This window comes from Astatotilapia calliptera, chromosome 20, assembly GCF_964374335.1.
Source record: "Astatotilapia calliptera chromosome 20, fAstCal68.1, whole genome shotgun sequence".
Taxonomy (NCBI): Eukaryota; Metazoa; Chordata; class Actinopteri; order Cichliformes; family Cichlidae; genus Astatotilapia; species Astatotilapia calliptera.
Window position 1 is genome coordinate 21,483,397 of NC_137441.1, and position 22,369 is coordinate 21,505,765.

Here is a 22,369-nt window from a genome sequence, read left to right on the forward strand (position 1 = left end):
ACTGCATTTATGGACAGGCTGAAGTGGTAAAAGAAAACAAAATGAACAATTTTCTCTATCTCTAATAATCCAGTGGCCATTCAGATTGATGTCAGCTGAACCTGCTGGGTTCCATACCCATAACAGCTTTTCTAAACAGCCATCAATGCACCATTAACAGTATTTTATCCATCATTAACCATCAGACCTTTAGCTAGTATTGATAATGGTCCATCTACAGCACCTTTTTAAATCAAAGATTTGACCGCTACATGAGTTAAATACCAACTATTTGTCAAAGGAAGTTCAGAAACTTGAGTAAAATAAGATGTGTCTCCAGTTCTTCCCCCTAACTCACCAAACATTGCAGAGTACAGCACACGGGAAGAAGCACCTGTGTCAGTTTTAAGAAATCAGACAGGAAGTGAAGCGTCATACTTTCATTCATGGAGTAGTTTCCGTTTCAAACAAGCCTTACTTATGTTATAGCAGGCCCTGATGCAAGCTCTTAGGATCTCCTCCCTTTAAGCCCCCTGTAAAACAAAAGCTTTGAACAGCAGGTAGATCCCCTCTGACATACTAAGCCAACAGCAGAAAAAAATACTGAAACACAGGGATCACTTGTGCCTCACTGACTCCATTATTTCAAAATTTAACAATGTTAAATATGAGGCTCCACCACTGTAACAGTATATTTTAGAGCCTGACTGATACATCAGCCGTGCTGATATTAGCCATGTGCCAGTGTGTCATTATTGGAAATTTTAAATTGACCAATAAATAAGAATTAAAAAATTAAAAAATAAAGATGGGAGAAACACCCTTCACCCATGTTATTAGTGACTGCATAATTTGTCCAGCAGAGGGCATTCAGCAAATTCTCCATTGGTAACACATATTTGGAACACAACAATCAATCCTTCTTGCCACAAGTCCTTGGTAAGGACTCCTAAATAACACAAATGCAATGCAGTAAGACTTGATACATTATTTGTCTTAAAGAAAAATCATATATCCACTGGTAACAAATACTGGTATCGGTCTTAAAAATTCTACATCAGTCAGATTATATGGCAGAAAATAAAGCTTAATAAATCCCTTTTAAGAAGAAATGCATTCAAAGCTTCAAAGTCTCGAGTATGTGAAAAAAGAAACCAGTGTCGCTTTGACTGTCTGAGAAGCACAATTACAGCACTTTATTGTTCATAAATGCTAAAGTGGAAAATGAAAACAAATACACACAATTCAAAGAACACATATAAAACACAATATCTTTTTTGGAAAAAAAATGCTTTCACTATTGTGGATGTCAATTTGCTGATTACTGTCCAGTCTTGAAGGGGGAGCAAAACATCGAGTGAAAATTGTGAAAATAGAAGGCAAGTACAGTACAGTCAGGGATAAGGAGCAAGAGGCTGCAAAAAGTGGCTGAAATGCTGCTTTCCACTATCATTCCACAAAAGAATTCATTAAAAATTAAAATAATATCTAAAATCCAAACAAAAAAACTGTTCGTTTATTTATAGATATATTATTTTGCAAAGAAACTAGTTTTGGTTAAAAAATAAACATACCAGAAAATACCAGCCACCAAAGCAACACCTATTGTATGTTAAGCATACCAATGTAGAACATATGAGGCTACCTTACACACAGGTAATAGCAAATATTTAAGAGTACATGTACAGCATCATGTGTCCAAACATGTCTAAAAGACTGTACAAATTTACACTACCTATGTGAGGAGAACTACATGAAAAATGATGGATTAGTTGGTCAGCTTCAAAGCCTGACCTCAAAACATCTCAGTATTTTAAGCCAAGCTCAATGGCTACATCACCGTTAGGACTCCACCCCAAAGTACTAAAGTATATAGAAGGCAAAAAACTTTGTTTGGTGTAACGTCAGTATCTTTACACCTTCCCTCCCCTGCTCTGGGGGGAAAACAAAACAAACAAAAAAAAAAAAACAACATTTAAACTTTGTTCACAAATCTTTACATGAGTCCTAGCTGCTGCCCTTAGAAGTCATTGGATGGCTTGTGTTTGAGTTTCCTTGTCGCTCCCTCCTTCACAGATGCCTAGTGTTGCTGTGCAGTGTCCTTCAGTTCAGGCGAGGCGATCAAATCTTAAGTGCCTCTCTTGAGTGTGCGAGTCTTTTGATTTTTTATCAGTCACACCTGCTGCTTGCCCAGCTGGGCTGCGTCTCTCCTGCTTCTTGCTGATGATGGGACAAACTTGGGAATGATGATGGGTAGAGTGTCTCTTGCTTTAGCACTCTGTCTTCCTGAGCCCTCTGTGGGTCCAAAACCATTCTCGACGTGCGCCCCTTCGTCTTCATCGTCGTCATCCTCATCGTCATCATCATCGTCGTCGTCGTCTGAGAGATCATCTAGATCTGAAACAATCTTGGCCCTTGTCCTTGGCTCCATTCTTTCCTTAGCTCCAGTAAGCTGCTGGTTACCATGGAGATGTACCTCTCCCTCTGCTTCCTTGTTATCCTCCTGCTGCTCTTCCTCCTCACTGTCAGAGTCGATAGCTATAGGTTCGGAGAGGTCTAGAGGCATTTTCTGTGGTAAGGTGCTGTTGATTGTCTTGGGTTGGTCTTTGCTGGCACTGTTGGGATTTGGGGCAGATGGCTTTGCTTTAGTATCTTCCACATTCGCAGCTGGCTTTCTTTTTGGTAGTGGAGTTATGCCACCATTAGCAGCTATAAGCTCCCTGTGTCTCTGCAGAGCCTGCTCCGATAGTCCCATATGCATCCTAGATGTCCGCCGTTTGCCACGTCTGCCCTCGCACACGCCATCCTGACCGAATGCCAGCTCGTGGCTAACTTTGCTGAGCTCATGCATACTGAACCCAAGCAACACGCTGGCGCCCTGGGTTTCACATTCCTGTACGCACTTCCTCCTTGTGTTGACAAAGTGGCTGGCAATGTCAGACTTCCACAGCCACAGGCTGGCTGCCAGCTTCTCCACCTCCCTTTGTGTAGGATATGGTGCTCGACTGAAATACTGCGTTAGAAATGCCTTCTTGGATTCGTATGACAGGTTTTCGTGTCCTTTGGGGTCAAGTGCCAGGACTACAGGTTCATCCGGGTTTTCTACAAATCCAGACGGACCATTGATATCCCTGGGGTGGGCCCTTTCCCCAGGCGGTCCTGGCCTCCTTCGTTTTGGTGCACTAGCCTCAGAGCTATCAAAGCTGGCCCGTTTGAGGGCACTGCTCTGAGCCGGACTGACCCGAGAAGAATGGGCTGCCCGGCTATCTTGCCCATTCTGGGACTTCCCTACACCTCGACAGTGCACCAAATGTAGTGTGATGGTGGAGGCAGTCATGTTACTTGTATAAACTCCCAAGCAGTGAATACACTTGTAAGTCAGTTTCTTTTCTACTGGGTGAACTGTTTGTATGACCTGATGCCTCTCTCTCAGATGGTGGGCCAGTGAGTCTGAGATTGGGCCCTTAAGGATAGAGAAGCAAAGAGGACATAAAGTCTTGCCCACATCCCTCTTGTATGGTACAGATGCCTGTGGGGCAATCTTTGCTGGTACACTGTCAGCAGCCCCTGAAGGTGTTTTGGGTGGGTGCTGAGGCATTAACCTCTTACCTGATATTAGCGAGGCAGACAAGGCTGATGATACAGAGGAGCTATTTTGAGCATGAAATGCCACTGACTCCTCAGGGGCATCTCTCATGTTGTATGTAGTAACAATCAACTGAACGTTTTTGGGATTACCCTGCTGCAAAGTGAGGTCAAAAGTCAGAGGAGAATCTGTGCGTGGGCCAACTCTCTCATCTGGGTGCGACAGCCGCATGTGGGCCACCATCTTCTCAACGTCATTGAAGGTTGCACGGCAATGTGGACAAGACAGACCGTGGATCAACATGTGGTTTAACAATGTGTCACTGGGGAGATAGCGGTTACAGTACAGACACTTGCTGGTGAAATTGTGAATTTTCATGATGTAGTTGGCCACAGCAGGCACCTTCTCTGCTTTGTGCTCCTTCTCAAAATGAGAACTGTATACATTCTCCGGGAAGAGCTCATTGCAGATGGTGCAGATTTTCCACTTCTGGGTATAGGATGTGCCAAGGACAGATGAGCCACCTTTCTTAGCCGTAACAGAGGCTACAGTAGTAGCTGCTGCTTGAACACGTGAACCAAGAGGGTTTGATTTGAGTGAGGAAGAAGCACCGAGCATAACTGGGCTCCGTAGGCTGCCACCAGAAATAAGCTGCTTTGCTGCGTGTGACTGCTGTGGCACAGAAACCTGGGCGTTACCAGGCAAAGTAACTCGAACTTGCTGGCTGCCAATAGAGAACGGCTGCGTGGTACCAGCCTTTAATCCTATAGCATCGTGTTTCAATCCCGACAGAAGACTCTGAGAGTTGAAACCAGTCTTTGATGCCATGACAAGTCGACCCAGCTGCTGTGAGCTAGGAGACCTGGTAGAAGCCATTACTGCACCTTTAGGGCCCATCCCAATGATGGTTTTGTCTCCTTGGGTTTTTGGGGGCATCATGATGATGGGTTTGGGACGGGGGACGATCACGCTGGTGTGTCCAATCATTGCAGTGACCTGGTAACCAATCCTCTCGTGGTCCTCAATGACATGTTGGACTAGTGCCTCATAGGTCCGTGGAACAAACAGACACTTCTTGCAGTGAATCTGGTTGCTGCTCACGTTGTTCGTGTTAGTACCGTCTGTGCCACCGTTGTGAGCATTAGCCTTGTCTCCTGGTTTCACAATGTAGGGCTGGGCCACCTGCTGAAAGTGTTCCCGATAGATGTGCTTTCGCACTACATTGTACAAAGGGTCCCTGTAGGTGCACTTTTTGCAGTAGTACACCGCCTGTTCCACACTGTCCCCGCTTCTCTTCAGCAGCCCGTCCTTCATCATGATCCCACCAGCTCCCGCCATACCACCGGGGCCCTGCCGCACAGTGTTATTGGGCATGTGGAAAAGTTTAATGTGTGTTTCCAGAGTCTTTTTGTTGCCATTGTAAGTGCAGTAGGGGCAGTTGAGCAGAATGTTGTTTTCAAAGTCCTCGCTGTGTACATTGCGGAAATGGCTTTTGTACGCAGAGAAGTACTTGGATGAGAAGAGGCAGCCAGAACAGCAGAAAGGTTTTGAGCGGTAGTCCTGGAGAGAGAGATGGTAGGAGACAAAAAAAAAAAAAAAAAAAAGGTTGTTTTTGTGATTTAAACAAATCATTATAATTATATATTATACATGTGTTTAAAATGGAGGAAAAAAAAAAAAAATCACAGTAATATATTACAATATGTGCAAAAGAAGTTGTGATTACATGTCACACACCTGGGCTTTGGTATGCGATGGTTCCCACATACAGACATCCTCCCAGCTAGTGTGCTTTATATACACCTCAGGAGGAGTGAAGTCTTTATAGTCCTAGCAAACAAAGAATTTAACATAAATAAGTGAAAAGATTCAATCACTCAGCAGAACAATACTTGAAACTGTCACAAGACAAAGAATGAAACAGATACGTATATATGGAGAAGTTATTTTTGCCTTCTTGTATGTCAATCAGACACTAACTAGATGAAGGATTTGAGTTTTCCATTTTATTTGAAGTAACTCACACCTGTGACTGCACCCTTTTACAGTTATCTGAAAAACACTTACTTTAAGGTCTCTCATCATCATCATCATCTACCAATCAGATATTTGGACCCAATATTAGTCCAGTACAGACTGAAAAAAGCTTGCTCAGTATTGCATCAGTAGCTAGAGGGGGAACTAACAAACAAAGTAAACAAAAAATCAAGGGTCAACAGTTTGCAGGTTTTTTTATGCTTCCTACACCTAAACTTACAAGCTGCATGCAGCAGTTAGTGACGTAACTGCAAACTGTGTCTAAAGAACTCAGTTGGTGATGCTTTTGATATCGTTTGCACACACTTTTATTTATTGTTTTCATTGTGACTTTTTCATTCTTTTACATATTTGTAGAAGAATTTCGCCCACCCTTCTTTACACTGTTGCTTCAATTCACTGAAGTTAGTGGGTATTCATTTATGCACAGCTCTCTTAAAAGTCACACTGCTGCATTTCAAACTGGGTTAAGCTCGAGACTTTGAGTGGGCCATTGCAGAACCTTGATTCTATTATTTTTAAGTCATTCTGCTGTAGATTTCCTGATCTGCTAGGAATCAAGACACAGTTTTTGCCTAGCTTTAACAGTTGGACAGAAGGCCTCAGATTTGACTCTAGAATAGGTTGGTATATATTGAGGAGTTGAAGGCTGACTAAGGGACTTAAAGATGCCCACGTCCTATTGTTGCAAAAAAGCCAAAATCATCAACCCTCCACCACCGTGCTAGACAGCTGTTGTGAGGCATTTGCTTTAGAGAGAAGAGACTTTCTCATAGCTTTCTCAATCGTTTCCTAGTTGTAGTGTTATGAACTTTAACATACTGACTGAGGCATGTGGAGTTTGAGATGTTTTTCTGACCACTGCACTGTTTTTTTAATGACGAGGATCATCTTTCTCCTGAATGAAATGACATGTCAAAAAAAATGAGTAAACTAATCTTACCATCATATTATTTCAAATACTATTTTAAGAATCCAGTTAATACTTCAAGAAATTATCTACATAGATGCTGCATGCGTAACTGTAAAAAACACCAAAGCCTGCACACTCACCTCTAGGTGATCTCTACAGAACTCCAGGCCAATGTCTCCGAGGACCTTTTTGACATTTTTCCTTGCTTTCCGCAGACTGCCCAGGTTATTGACGGGGAGCTGGAACATTCTGCCTGCCTGAACAGAAAACACAAACACATCCATGCTATCAACAGGTGCAGGGCAGATTTTGGACAGGTGTCTGGTAACTGAAGCCAAAGGTCAGGGAATAAACAGTTAGCTGAAATGCACAGTTTACGTGATGTAACCTGCCTTTCATAAATCCTAAAAAAAGATTGTGGGTTCAAAACTTCTTTTCAGACACGAAGAACACAGCTTTCAACTGTTAAAGTAATGTCTTTTTTTGTATTTTGACTTTATTATCACTTTACTGAGACATGGTAACGAGTTGTGACTGCAAAGTTTTGTGCAGATGTTCATATGATTTATTGTGACTATATGGACTCATCTGCAAGACACTACAATTCAATGACCCAACTAAACCTGTGTCCTTAAAAAGATTCACTTTTCCTGTGGAATTTCTGCATGTTCGTCACTCAGTTAAGACTAACCCCTGTCTTAATTACAAAGGCAGTTTCCACAGAGGACACTCATCTTGACAGGGCAGAAAACACATGAGGTGTTAGCAATACTCTGAGCAATAGCTCTGCTTTATTAAAATACCCCAGTAGGCCAGGGCAAACAATACAAGAACCACACAACTGGAGCAGGTAAATGGAATTCGGCTGTAATGATTTTTTTTTTTTTTTCATAACTCACACTTGGGCTTTCTCTACGTTGACACATGCCACCAAGTTCTGTCAGAAATAGCTAGCAGCAAAGCTTTTATTCTCTCACAGAGGTTAATAGGGTGATGCAAACATGTTTCCAGAAAACCTTTTCAGACCCCAGAATAACAAAATGTAAATGTTACCTTGCAGAGCTAATGACATCGAGTTGTGGGATTTTTCATAACAGGGTTCCTGCTTTATCTCATTCATTTGCACAAGAATGCACATGGATGCCAGGATACAACTTACACAAGGCGAGCCAGAGCTCAACGAGTTAGAAGTGTCATTGCTAATGCAAAGACAGAAGCACACAGATCCTCCCAGCTGTTATTATCAATATCACTTATCAATAAAGTGAGGCAGCCAAAGGACACAAGTGTTGTTAATGTATTTACCAAACAGTCTGATGCATCTACTCAAATCAAAGCTCCAAACTACTGAGGTCAAAGGTCACTGATGTACAACAGCATGAAGGCAGCTCAGCGACAATAAACAGTACACTCCCAAACAATTCCTGTGAACACCTCAGCTTATTTCCCCTTCTAGAAAACGCAAGTTGAGTGGGGCTGTGGATTCTACCATCTGTTGGTCCAGTGAGGAGACCTTTCTGTCAATCCGCCCAGCAGCCCCACAGTTCTACTTGCCTCACATTGGTCTTACAGTGGGAACTGAGCAAAAGGGAATGCAAACCTCACACACCCCTGCCCACTTCCCCTCTATGTGTCTCTATCCTGCTTCCGCCCATTACTTGTAGATGGCGCTAGAGAGGAATTCCATTATGTAAGCCTCCCTATATTCTGCCTGCCCCCTTTTTTCTCCTCCCTGCCTCGCAATACCATCACAGAATGGCGCCTCCTATTGAGTCAGCAGCAGCCTCTACAATATGTCTGCAGTGGGAGAAGGGGAGTGGGGGGTGGGGGTAGAAAGGGAGGAAGGGGAGGGACAGAAGGAGCGAGAGAAATCAGGGAAGGGGGAGGGCGAGTGTGAGAGGATGAGGTGGTGGTGGGTGAGGGAGCAGGGAGAAGGAGGAGGGAGAGTGAGAGGCAGGGTGGGGGAGTGAGTGAGGGTAGAAGGAGTGTGAGGAGAGAGATGATAGGAAAGCAGAGAGGACAGAGTGAGCGACGGAAGTGGAGAGGGGGAAGGGATGGGGAGGCAGGGAGGTTGGACAGACAGGCTCAGAGGGGAGGGTGAGGAAAGGCGGGGAAGAGGCTGAAAGGGGAGAGAGAAAATGGAAGAGGGTGAGAGAGTGGGCGATGGATAGAAGTGAAGGGGGTAAGAAAAGGAGCAACAAAAAAAAAAGAAAGAAACAGGAGAGGCTGAGTAGGAGGGAAGGGAGGGAGAGAAGGAAGAGGAAAGGAAGGAAAGGCAATAGGAGGCAGCTCTCTGCTTTTCTCAGATCAGGGAGAAGAAAAAGGCCCCCCTACCCAATCATGGTGGTGTAAAAAAAAAAAAAGAGAAGAAAACAGGAGGCCTTCAAGCCTTCAACCACAGAATTCCTCACTCAGTCCTTCACCAGGACACAAAAACCTGTCTCCCAACTGCTGTTTACACTTCTACATTCAATGTAGGGATGAGGGCAGAAGCTTCTGGTGACATCCATGTCCACTCTGACACCAGAAAAAGTTTGAGATGCTTTCAAGCTTTCAATGCACAGTTGTATCATTGAACTTGATGCTTGCCTGCAGCACTTGCTATTACAGATGTATATAAGGCTGATATTTCCTGATCATAACCTGACTCTTGTCCCAGTCAAGTGACAGCCATCCTCTCAGCGTTACTAGTGCATCACAACCCTCTTCTCACCTGGCTGACCTCTGATCACGCTTTAATCATCTCTGAGGCTTCAAATGCAAACCCGCATGATCTCGGGTACGGCTGTAGACAAGTAAAATGCACAGCCTATACCGGGTTGAAGACAACTCTGTGTCCAGTAATACAGCTACACTTTCGACACCAGGAGCCTTCTTCGCATCAAAGACCAGCAAGCCCGGCGTCATGAGCGACGGAGACAAATAAATCGTGCGCTGGGTCCACGCTGGTGTCAGTGATAAACATCTGGCAAAATCCAAATCGATTTGGCAGGGAGATGCTGTCACTGACAAAGAATGGGGACACACCGCGCTAAGTTAGCATGCTAGGCTAGCCAAACTCGCACTAACAACACTGGCTGAAATAATAACAATAATAATAGTTCCACCTTCTGTGCCCTTATTTAACCACAAACAACACCTATCTGCATTTAGTTTTTGTTGGCTGCTATAAACAAACCTACTGGACAAGTAATTCAACTTGAGCTTGCGCCCCTTACAGGGAGTAACAGAATATCGACAGCCAAGTTACCTTAGCTGTAGTTCATCGCCACCCACCGCATCAGCGCAGGTAGCTACGGCTAACAGCAAACTCTCACTCCCTCAGGGTAACGCCGAACACTAAGACAGACAAGTTTACCTGCGTTCACATCCAGCGCTCCCGTCTCAGTGAAATGTGTCACCTCAGGATGGCTGAGGCGATGTAGAGACACTTTCACTTGCTCGGATATCTCCGCCAATATCCTTTAAGGTGACAGCTTGCTTCGCCAGAAGAACGAGTCGACCGAACGCGAGTCTATCCTCCAAACCCGACTGTCCCTCGCCGACAAGGGCTATCCTCTTCCCTCCGGTCGGCCAACGGGAGCGAAAAGCCTTGCAGCTTCATTAGACAATTAAAAGCTCCATTCCCTGGAGTGGTGAGGGTGGGCACATGCCTTGTTTTTGAGGAACAACTACTCGTTCAAATAAATCGCATTTAACTCTACCTACGAGTGCCTGTTAGCCGATAACGCTTTGCCCATTCTCTTCTCTGACAGACAATACACATTCAGCCTAGAAACTGCCCTATCCAAAATGGCGCAAATAAAAGGGGCGGAAGTGACATCGACTTGATTAGCATAAATTGTGAGAACCTCGCGAGGCCGGCTCATTAGAAACTCTTGATTGGTCTGTCAATCAACTTAACCAATTAACCAAATGTATGTTCAAAGGAAAACCCGTGTCGTCTATCAGACCCTGCGGCAGGCATTTGGTGTTGGTGTCTGACTGTGTGGGGTAAACAACCCAACACAGTATTTGCGGGAACTCACCGATAGCGGGCGTCCTACCGGAGTAGGTTTCCACCGGAGTAGTGCGCACGCGCATTCTGGCTACATCTGGCGTCCCCCACCCCATCCCCTCCCTTGTGGAGGGACGGATGAACACAGTGCCTCAGCACTCAGCTGGAGTGCCATGAACGACTGAGGCAACGTTAGGTGGCGCTGTACTATAGCTGCCCGAGCCTACCGAAGTGGCCGGGACTACTTTCCTGTACAGTGCCAGGAGAAAGGCTGCTCCAAAGAATAGTTCTGTTATCAGCACTCGTCCAGAGTGTCACTGCGTTCACATGGATAAAGTGAGGCAAAAGTTCTCCATCAGGTCGGGTGGATTTTTGCACATCCTACCTTTTCACCCCATCATCGCTGTCACTCACACTCATGCCACTCTATTGTATTCAGGTTTGCTGTGGAGGGCAATGCAATACAGCAGCTGCTTGCCAGCCTTGCATGTGATATTTAATGTCAAGTGTTGATGTTCAGTCTCCTGACTGGCTGAGGCTGTGGAATGGGTTGTTCATTATGAGCTAGTTTTCAAGGGGCAGACGCAATAATAATAATGTGTTCTTCCAGTTAAAGCACATTTATACCATGTAGCATATCAGAGCTGTAGAGGCTTGACCATTAAAGTCTCAGGAGCAGTATGTAAAAGCGTAGTGGGGGAGAACTATGAGATATAATTGAATGCCCCAAACTCCTGTTTCAAGGCCAGCAATGAACCTTACCATATTACCTTATTACTTACCATATGTCTGGGTAAGCCTCTGGTGAGACACAACATCTGGCTTCTGTTTTCAGTTTAAATAAGTAGTTTTAGAGCTGGGGTTCAAACATCAGTGAAGTCCAGAATTACTTCTCTTTATATATCGGATTCAAAATAAAGCCACATGTGCGATCAACAGTATTGAACCACTCACAGAGCTGTGATCAGTGTACACAGTTCTTGATTTTATGCATGTGAAACCCAACTCGAGTTTTTAACTAATAAAAAAAAAGCCTACACTTTCGAAGAGACTTGGTAAAGGTTTTGGTTTTTTTTAATAGTCCCTCTTTAACAGGACCAACTGTATACGGAAATATGGATGATGAGTGTTATGTTTGTAAAACAAAGAAACCAACACAAAATAATAAAACACAAAATTATTCCTTTACTTGAAATTTAAATAACACAAGGGAAAAGGTTACTCAGTGGCCAAACACCATCACTGATCAACTCCTCATCAGCCTAACCCTCTGAAGAGAACACGGTCGGAGTTACTGTAGGGTGGTCCAAAAGTTTGGATGTAGTTACTCCACCTCCCGTTAACTCCGTTGTTCAGGAATTGGTCGCAATTCAGTGGGGGCCCTGCAGGGGGCACTGGCGACATTCTCCATAATGAAACAACTTATGTCCTTGACTTTTTCTCACACTGAAGCTCATTTTGTTCTTTAAATGGTAGCATTCTGCTAATACACGCAGACTTGTCAGTAGACTCGCGTGATAACAGTGGAATCCAAAAGGTTAATGGTGTTGTGATTAAATGCATTTACAGCAATCTGAAAACCAGTAAACAATCTACAAATGGAACTTTTTTTCCCCCTAATATGCAATGAAGAAATGGGAAGAAAAATATTTATTTGTTGAGAATGACAGAGTTAAACTTCCATAACGGCCGTATAGAGTCACTACTACAACAATTATCAGGAAAAACCCAATTTACTAAAAAATCTCGGAGGTTCTGTGTCCAAAATATTAATAAACAATCATGTTTATTTCAGGCTTTAAACTCCTTAAAGAACATCAGTAAGAGAAGCTGCCTGCATCCCAAAAGGAAAAAAAAAATCTCTCAAGGCCAGTGATAAAAAAAACAGTTTAATTCTATACAATCAAGCATAGGTGGAGCACTTCAGTGTGCACTTTAAGTCATGTGACAGCTTGTTAATGCAGAGTGATGAGACGCTTTGCCAGAAACTGATTAAAGAGGATGATGGGAATGTAAAGCACTATGTTTCTTTTGTATTCTTGAAGGTCTACTGACAGGGACTTCTTTTATATTTACACCTAACAGGGAGAGACGTCTCCCTTGGTATTTGCTGTCTGACCACAGGCAAGTGGAGTTTTTTTCCCCCCTTCCTCATTACAATTCTGATAGAACTGTATTAAACACAGTAAGACTACAGGCCTGTGGATTTTACAAACTGATCATGTTGTGGCAAAAAGCATGAGCAGTCCCTTTGCGTACGATACGATCTCATTCCCTCCTAGTTTGGACTCTCCATAAACTCGGTCCACAAAGGAAATGGGTACCTGTTGGAAGAACAACAGATTTGTTTTACAAGAAAAAAATAAAAATAAATAAATAAATAAATAAAATTAAAAAAAATCAGAGGATTCACTAGTTAAGAGAAGAGTTAACATTAGTTTAATTTATTCTGAACACTTCCTTTAGCTTAAAAAGCAGACTTTATTCATATCTAGAAAACTGTCTGTAGGTGCCCATATGGAAGAGAAACAGTAAAAACATATGATTTACTCATGAAAGTGGCCACTTTCTCATTACTTTCATATAGTTTTTTAGTAAGTATACAAAACATACAAGTTTCATTATATAATTTTTCAAGGGATCTTATGTGTTTTCACTCTTGTATGCTTTTCATATATATATATATATATATATATATATATATATATATATATATATATATATATATATATATATATATATATATATATATATATATATATATATATATATATATATATATATATATATATATATATATATATATATATATATATATATATCTATCTATCTATCTATCTATCTATCTATCTATCTATCTATCTATCTATATATATATATATATATATATATATATAGATATATAGAGATATATAGATATATAGATATATAGATATATAGATATATAGATATACATACACATACACATATACACATTTGACCTAGACCTGTTTTATATGTTTAATATAACAAAATAATAACTTCACAAATGTGAAACTGTGTCAAATTGTCTCTGCACATGGTAAATATAGATGGCTAAAACTGAACCAAAAACTAAAAGCATTAAAAAAAAAAAAAAAAATCTTAACTGAAATAAAAATGAAGCTTTCAGAAAAGAAATTACCGTAGTTTTTGGGTCATAAGCCGCTACTTCCCCCCCCCACACTGTGAACACTGCGGCTTATACTGACGTGCGGCTAATGCATTTTTTTTTTTTTTCCATGCGGCCAAAAACATTTTGCCTGATAACAGTAGACCAATAAAATTGATAAGTAGTATATATACGGTATACATTTTTGTAATGTTGTATGTGCACTGTTCCATAAAAAAAAAAACCATAAGCAACGTAATTAGCGCGTTACTGATACGTACGTATACTGTTACAGGCGCTGTTCGAGGAAAAAAAAAAAAAAAAAAAAAAAGCACTTGCAGTATGTATTTTTGTATGTTACCATAACGTTTATGTTACCATGTTTATGTTACCTTACAGATTAAATTAAATGTTAAAAATCCTCACGTGTAATAAGCATACGGCTTAAAAACCGGTGCGGCCTGTACAAGTACAAAATTGATTCTCTTTCTAAAATTAGAGCATGCGGCTTTTAATCATTTGCGCTCTGTAGTCTGGGATTTACGGTACATGAACACTGAGATAATATTTAACTTTACCTAAACTACAGGAAGTGACTCCATAGTGTGGACATCATGGGTTTGATACCAGAAGGAGGCACAAAGTCAGCCTCAAGGAGTGTACAAGTTACTGCACTCTTGAGGGGTGTAATAAGAGGGAAAATCAAGTTCTTAGCGAGCTATCTGGAGCTTAAAGTCTGAGGTTTCTGTGGGTGAAAGTGGATCTCTTTTTACCTGGCTAAATCACCATGGTAACTTATGCTGAACACACAACCTGCTTGGGAGCGAGTTGTGTTCAGGGTTTCGGTTTAAAACTGCCGGAAATTTTCACAGATTCTATTATTCACGTCATGTTTTAAGTGCAATATGGATCCTCTGCTTGGGTGATTTCACAGTGTAGCAGTTAACACACTTGTTCAACAGGAAAAAGGCTGAACAAAAGACTCAAATCCCTCTCTCGTTGTGTTAGGAAAGAAAACTGCAGAATCACATATTGCGGAGCTACAAGCTGCAGTGACTCTTTCTGACATTGGAGGAGCTGAGAGTAGTTATTATGGATATAGAACACATTTCCTATGTGCATGTTATGGGAATGAATTAATGCATGTATTAATTTGGAGTTAAATGTTTTTATATTTGATTCTGATCTACTGCTAACTATTTTACACTCCTGGAATTGCAGCTACTGGAAAACAGAAGTAAACAGCAGCACCGAAGGCGCGCTCATCATTAAAATAATTCCCTTAAATTAAAATGTTTATTTTACTGCTCTGTGCACTAAATCCCAAGATTAATAACTTCTACAGCATAAATTATCTGCAACAGTGCTGCATTTCACTCTTATGTTTTTATAGATTTTAAATGACCAATTTATCATCATCATCATCATCGTCGTCTAATAATGTTATTCAAAGGGATCTTTGTAAGCAGAAGAGTCACATGACGTGTCAAACACCTCGTTTTATGTGAGCATGCTGAAAGCAGTTTTAGATTTTTTTTCACACTACTTAACACAATGAAAGCTGGCTGTGTTGAACTTGTTTCATAGTATACCCCTCTGCTGTAGAACTCATGCACTTCTATCCACTGTGAAAATCCCTAGGGAAATAATAAATAGCCAAAAGTACATAACAACAAAAGCACAGACTAAAAATAAATAAATAAAATAAAGAGACTTTCTATCACAATTACAGCATATTATAAGTAAAACAAATCAGTGAGGACACAGTGTTTTCAGCATGAGTACCACAGTCATCGAGCCATAGAAAAAGAGCGACTGTCATCTGACTAACCCGTAAATGTCACTGTATACCTTCTAGCAAGAGTAGTGGCTTTTAAGCTACACCTGCTCTAATAGGATATTTAATGCAGATTTTATTTTATTTTTTTAAATTGCACCTCTATCCTATATTTAAAAAAAAAAAAAAAAAAAAAAAAAAAACCACACACACACACACACACACACGTCTCAAACATGCTATGAAGTCTATTTCTGTGTGTATATGACCCATATACGCATATTGGTTTTGAAGCTATGTGGTCTGGACACAGACAAAGCTGTGAAATTGCCCTAAAAACTGGTTTTAAAATTTATTACAGCACTTCTAAAAGTGAGTAATGAAGCAGAATGCAGTTTTAAAGCTCCCAATAGCAAGCCAAAAACTGTAAATCATTAAAAAAAAAAAAAAAAAAAAAAAGAAGAGATACTTATTACTCCTTTAAACAAGTCAGCAGCTTCCTGCTCACACAAATCAGACTGATTAAATATGAGAATCAAATCGTTTTCTTGGCTTTCATTTTTCTATTAGCATAAAATCAAGAGGAAAAAAGCACTCAAAAGACATGAATAACAAAAAAAACCCACATTTTCTTTAATCCCCAATTTTTAATCCTCAACTTAAAGAAACAAACAAACAAGAGAACGAATGACACACAAATGATTTCTCTCACACTGAACTACCTGAAAATTAAACACATTAATAAAAAAAAAAAAAAAAAAAAAAAAAGTAAAAAGAGAGAGAGAGAGAGAGAGAACCTCACCTCTCCGATTGTGTAGTTGAGTTGTCTGGCTCGGACGATCATTTCCATCTGAAAGACGTAGCCTTTGGACACACACTGCTCAACAAGACTCTCCAGCACCTTTTTCTTGTATAGTCTGAAGTCAGTCAGTGGAGGAAAATAAATAAAATAAATAAACAATAACAAAAAAAAATAAAAATAAACACAGCAGTAGTGAAAGAAAATACAGCTCTAATGTAAGAGTCAGTAGCACTTAATTCACAGCATCACAACAGTAACACCAATTACCTGAAGCTGCCTGTGAGATCTGAAGCACCAGGTCTCAACAATACCTGAGCCAAAAAGTTGGCCCCCCGACTGTGAACAAGAGGAGGAAGGGGAGGAGAAAAAAAAAAAATGAAGAAATATAAAACGTCAGCCTCTTGCCTATTAGGTGAGTGGAAACTGATTACAAAGTGTTAACCCGTAGTGACCTGATGAGTTTCCTGCGAAGGTCCCAGCCGTAAACCCCTCCGTTCCCTCGGTATCGAGTACCAGAAACCAGGTCGTAATTGCCTTCCTTCTGCTTCCTGACATAACAGAAACAAAAAGGTATTTGAAATAAAGGAAAGACACTAAAAACTGTCATCCGAGGCAGAGGTACTGAACAAATATTAATCTCTTGGAGCTGATTTAGTATTTGTTAGCTGAAATATTTGGCTGATACTGAGCTATGACAGACAAACAGTGCTGTGCAAAGTTTTTCTCTCTACATCCGTCAGATCAACAAACAATTAATTTTTTTATTTACTCAGGTTATGTCTAACATTAACACTTGTTTGCTATTCTGTGACTGTGCTGTATGTATCAACATATGTTACCTGAACCAACACTTTACTCTTTTCATACACAACATGCAGACAGTGAGGCTTGGTTTCCTATGACCCAGTACAAAAGCAAGTCTTTTTGCATCCAAAAGAACTGCCCCCTGCTGGCCATTAGAAAGAATGTAGATGAGCATTGGCTTCACATAAAGGCAGCGCGCACATTACTCTAAAGCAGAATTTGTGATGAAATTCAAAATGCTGTAGCTGCTGCAGCACACAGCTACATCACACAGCTCACTGCTACATCACACCTACATGGATTTCAGTTATTCAGCTGAACCTCTCCATCATGCTTGTGTTGTTGGTGCCTATTGGAGTTGTGCCAAAACATAATTTGTACAATTCTGAGAAGTTTAGAAGTGAATATTTGGGTGTAACCACCTTAAATGTAGCCTAAAAATCATTGGCATTCTTAAAAAAAACAACATGCAGCCATGCACAGATTCACTGGTGTCTGTAGACACTCAAGCGCTACCTTGACTTCTCATATGTTGATGATGATTAGAATTTAAAAAAAAAAAAAAAAAAATCCAAGTTTCCTCATATTTCATCACAGTGTTTGCAGTTCTGTCGCCACTGATTTTCAGTCCACCATATCCCAGCCTTCCCCCCCCCCCGGTTTCACAATTGTAGATTCTTTCTTTATTCCCTGTAAATCACCACTGGCATTGGTCCCTAAAATCCAGCCAGGTAAGTCTGGCTCTACAGAAATAAAAATATAGGAAATGGGAATTCAGAGACACTTACTGAATAAACTCTGGGATAAACTTGGGCTGAAATGGAAAAGAAAAACATTAAGATTATTGCTGACAAGAAATAGCAGACAGAGAACATGTTGTACATAACATTTTAGGCACATTAGAAATGGCAGAATGTATACCAGTAACCTGGTATCTTGCTGGTTTGTAGGTAAGAACAATTGACGTTTTAGGCTTCAGGGCAGGTCTCAAACTTAAATGAGCTGTGGGCCACTGCTGGTACGGTCATTTCATTGGAGGGCCACTTTAGTGTTCAAGTAGTACAATAACAAACAAACCTGAAAACACCCACAAATATTTCTGAAAATGTAGTGTTTCGTTTGTTTGTTTTTTAAATTTCAAATATTGTGTAACAAGACAAAACTGCAAATGTGAATACACATTTTTTTAGCCCTTCATTGACCTACCAAATAAGCAGACATAAGTTCACACATTAGTTCTTCAGTGCTGGTGAAAATTGTTTTCTTTACAAATAACTCTCTCACTGAACTAACACAGTCAATCAATCCCTGAACATGTTTATACTCGCTCTTGTTGTCTGCATATTAAATGGTAAATGGCCTGTATTTGTATAGCGCTTTACACAACCAGTCATCCACCCATTCACACACACATTCACACACTGGTGATGGCAAGCTACATTGTAGCCACAGCCACCCTGTGGCGCACTGACAGAGGCGAGGCTGCCGGACACTGGCGCCACCGGGCCCTCTGACCACCACCAGTAGGCAACGGGTGAAGTGTCTTGCCCAAGGACACAACGACCGAGACTGTCCAAGCCGGGACTCGAACCGGCAACCTTACAAGGCGAACTCCCAACTCTGGAGTCACGATTGCCCCAATAGTTTTTTGCTTTTTAAAAAACTTATTATATTAACACTCAACAACAAACAGTAACTTCAAGAGCCAAACTGCATTCTATTTCTTCACGTCAATATACGGGGCCGCAAATAGGGGTGACGTGGGACGCAAGCAGTGTTGGTCAAGTTACTTGAAAAAAGTACTCAGTAACTAACTACTGATTACTTCCCCCAAAAAGGTAATCCCGTTACTTTACTGATTACTTATCTTCAAAAGTAATTAATTACTTAGTTACTTTTTAAAAACACGAACCTGAATAGGTGATAAAGCGATAGATCTTTCAGCCCAATTCAACTTTTTCTACATAATCCATCATACAAAATGTAATCAAATGGAAAAGTCTCTTTTTAAAACTTGTTTTATTAGTTTTAATCTTTTAACTTTATGCATCAAGCAAAAATGTAATTATATGCAACATTGGAAGAAATTTGTTTAATATTTAAACCTATTTTCTGCACATTCCAGCACATAAAATAATTTTTTTTGTGTGTTAACACTCATTCTTTCAAATAGATGCAAGTAAAACACAGCAGAAAATAAATAAAGTCAAAGACTGGCGGTCCTTTTGCTCCATTTTCACCTGTAAAGCAGGAGTAGGTTAGGCGGAGGTTTGCCTTGGTGCAGGTGTGCCGCAGCGTTCAGTGGAAGAATCTCCACTGTGAGTTTCCCATTACATGGTAGCGCATTCAGTGCTTGCTTGGAAGTTTAGGGGCTTTTTTCGCTGTAAAAAGAAGTTTTCTTCCCATGCACAATGGACACTAATGTTTTTGTCACTTTTTATGGAATCAAACTTAAAGTAAGGTCAGTACTTCCACACTTTAAACGCTGCATGCTCATACTCTCTCCCGCACTCGATGTTATCCATTGTTGATCTGCACACAGCTGTTGTCACGAACGTCGCACTCGCTTACGTCACTGTCATGAGACATTCTTGCAAAACAATCACCGTTTTAATAACGCAGTAATGAAGCGTTCCTACGGGAAAGTAACGGTAATCTAATGACCGTTTTTGCAATAGTAATCCCTTTACTCGTTACTTGAAAAAAGTAATCGGATTACTGTAACCCGTTACAAGTAAGAAGTACCAGTAACACGTTACAAGTAACGCGTTACTGCCCATCTCTGGACGCAAGTGGCTCCCGGGCTGCGAGTTTGAGACCCCTGCTTTAGGGAATGGTAACGAATTGTCAGCCGATCTAAAAGAAGTAACTGCTGATATACGATTAACCTCTTAATCAGAAAGATAACCTTAAGAGTTGATGTTGAGACTGTAAGTTAGACATGTAGAATTTTACCACTTACTGTCGTCAAGCAATTAAAAGACGAACACAGACAGTATGACTGAAACATGCTCCACTCACATGATGGGAAAGATCTGCATCCATTATGATGATGAAGTTCCCAGAAGCATGCTTCATGCCGTGAATGTAGGCAGTGCCTTTGAAAGCAAGACAAACATTCTTATGAGCAGATAACAAAATGTACTAAAGCTTACACACTCATTTTGACATAGTTTAATACTTACCTAGGCCTAATTTTTTTGCTCTTGGTCGTAGCAGCTGAAACACAAAATAGTTTAAGTAAATCCTTTGGCATGGACAGTAAATACTATGGCAAATAGTTCCCAAGCAAAACAACGTTATGACATATAAAATGCGCTCTTATTTCATAAATGTATCTAACTTTCGTGATGTACTGTTGGTACTTCTTAAAGTAACATATCTATCTTTACGGCTTTAATACTTACGATCTTGTCCTCCCCATAGACTTTCTGAAGCTGTTCTGCCACCTCCAGTGTCCCATCTGGGCTTCCGTCGTCAATAACAATTATCTCGTAGTTAAACCCACTGCAAAAAAACAAAAACAAAAGGCAAATGAAATATAAGAATACGGCAGCAATAAGTAAGCTTAACATTACCCTTACAGCTCTTATATTCTTGAAATCTTACACTGACCCATTGAAGCCGAGCAGCTGACACTACTTTAGTGACAGCTCATCATTGACTTCCACCGTTAGCTAGCACAAGCGGAAAGCCTTTGCTAGTTCCCAGTAACTCACCTTTCCCCGAAATACTTGACAAGCAGCCACACTATTAAAGGCAGGTTTTCTCTTTCGTTGTAGGTGGGTAATAGTACTGAGTATTTGTCCCCGCTGTCTCGGTTTGGCCGGGAAGTTTTCCTGCTTGCCATGGCGACGTTGAGCTTGTGCTCCTTCTTCCTTATATTATTTATAGGTGGTTAGCAAACAGCAAAATGGTGCATTACCGCCACCAACTGGTGTGGAGTGTGAACCTAAATGTCAAAAAACGCAACGTTAATCTCGTGCAGTTTTTTTTTAAAGATCTTTATTTAATCTTTAAATACAATACAAAGTAAAATTAAACAGTATTGCATTAAAGGTTTTGTACTTCCAGAAATTGTGTACGAGAAACAAACAAACAAACAAACAAACAAACAAGCATTAGCCAGAACATACAATACACATACGCTAGAGAGGGGGGGGGGGGAGTTTATCTAATTAAGCCAGAGAGTAAAGTGATTGAAGGATCTTCTTTCTTTTTTTTCACATACAACAATAGTTTTTATAGCTTTAGGGTTAGTATATTTCTGCAGTATATAGACTTAAGATATATTAAGGAGCTCTGCCACATTGGCCATTCTGATAACAGATTCAGCCCCGGCTGCCACTTGTAGCTGGAGAGTATCAACATGGACAGGAATATTGCTGAGAAGATACCCACTGAGAAACCAGTCAGTATTTCAGAGAGCTTTTACCTAGTCAAAGAAAGCTTCCTGTGCAAAGAGTGTCTGAATAGGTGCCAAGCTGAGAGGAAGGAGCTGAGGGAGGAATACATACCATACTGTGTTCTTAACTCAAGAGTGCCTTTCACTTACAGTACTGCATTCATTCATCATGATCATCATCATATATGGAAAAAAATAAGTTCCTGAAGTCTCTAAACCAGAAAAGAAAGACACAGATTCTGAGTTTGTCTCATTCAGAGAAGGCCTTCCTTTCTATGATGAACCATCACTTTAGTGTGATCTTTATTAGTTTCAGACCAAAATACATTTCAAAAGATATTTTAGGGCGAAGAAAATACATTTACAACCTTACAGTAGAATGTATATCAAAGTATCATTTAAAATATATTTAGTGAAATAATAATAATGATAACAATAATAATAAAAGTAACAATGTTTTATGTACATCTGAGTCAAAGGTCTAGCATGAATGAGGTTGTTTATTCATTTGCTTACAGTATTTCACATTACAAAATATCTCACTATAATGTAGCATTAACTTTACTTTGAAATTAATTATCTGTCAGTGATACAGTAAACAAGATACAACTGTTTATGTACACTTTCATGTCTCTTTAACAAAAACAAAATCCTCATTCAGAAATCTGTCTTCCATTCGATGGTATGTGTGTGTATGTGTGTACACTTTAGTTTTTGACAATATAGTACTTAAAGGAACACACTCCACTTTTTTTGGAAATGGGCTCATTCTCCATCTCCCTCAGAGTTAAAAGTGCAGCGTCTTCTTTGTAGATCTGTAGGTTAACAGGACTTTGGAGCAGGATCTTAAGGGATGGGGCGTGGCCAGGATTTTTGCTTGAGGCGCCATATTAGCAGGCCAAACAAATGCTTGCTGTGTGATCCGTTGTACACACACAG

General features: G+C 40.5%; 2 protein-coding genes across 3 annotated transcripts; both read right to left on the reverse strand.

Annotated features, from left to right (window-relative positions):
- Positions 1-1,143: 1,143 nt before the first annotated feature.
- On the reverse strand, positions 1,144-10,562 carry adnpb (activity-dependent neuroprotector homeobox b). 2 transcript variants are annotated; one of them, XM_026153971.2, is made up of 4 exons: positions 10,544-10,562; positions 6,656-6,772; positions 5,303-5,395; positions 1,144-5,125 (listed from the first exon to the last, which is right to left on the reverse strand). In XM_026153971.2, the coding sequence occupies exons 2-4, from the start codon at positions 6,761-6,763 to the stop codon at positions 2,153-2,155; spliced, it is 3,174 nt and encodes a 1,057-aa protein (XP_026009756.1). In that variant the 5' UTR covers positions 6,764-6,772; positions 10,544-10,562; the 3' UTR covers positions 1,144-2,152. The 2 variants fall into 2 exon arrangements, with proteins under 2 accessions (XP_026009756.1, XP_026009755.1); XM_026153970.2 differs by lacking the exon at positions 10,544-10,562 and adding an exon at positions 9,874-10,312.
- Positions 10,563-12,380: 1,818 nt separating this feature from the next.
- On the reverse strand, positions 12,381-20,972 carry dpm1 (dolichyl-phosphate mannosyltransferase subunit 1, catalytic). Its single transcript, XM_026153972.2, has 9 exons — positions 20,745-20,972; positions 20,433-20,532; positions 20,211-20,244; positions 20,047-20,123; positions 17,814-17,839; positions 16,674-16,769; positions 16,489-16,557; positions 16,222-16,336; positions 12,381-12,836 (listed from the first exon to the last, which is right to left on the reverse strand). Exons 1-9 carry the CDS (start codon positions 20,873-20,875, stop codon positions 12,732-12,734), a joined length of 753 nt encoding a protein of 250 aa, XP_026009757.1. The 5' UTR covers positions 20,876-20,972; the 3' UTR covers positions 12,381-12,731.
- Positions 20,973-22,369: the final 1,397 nt, after the last annotated feature.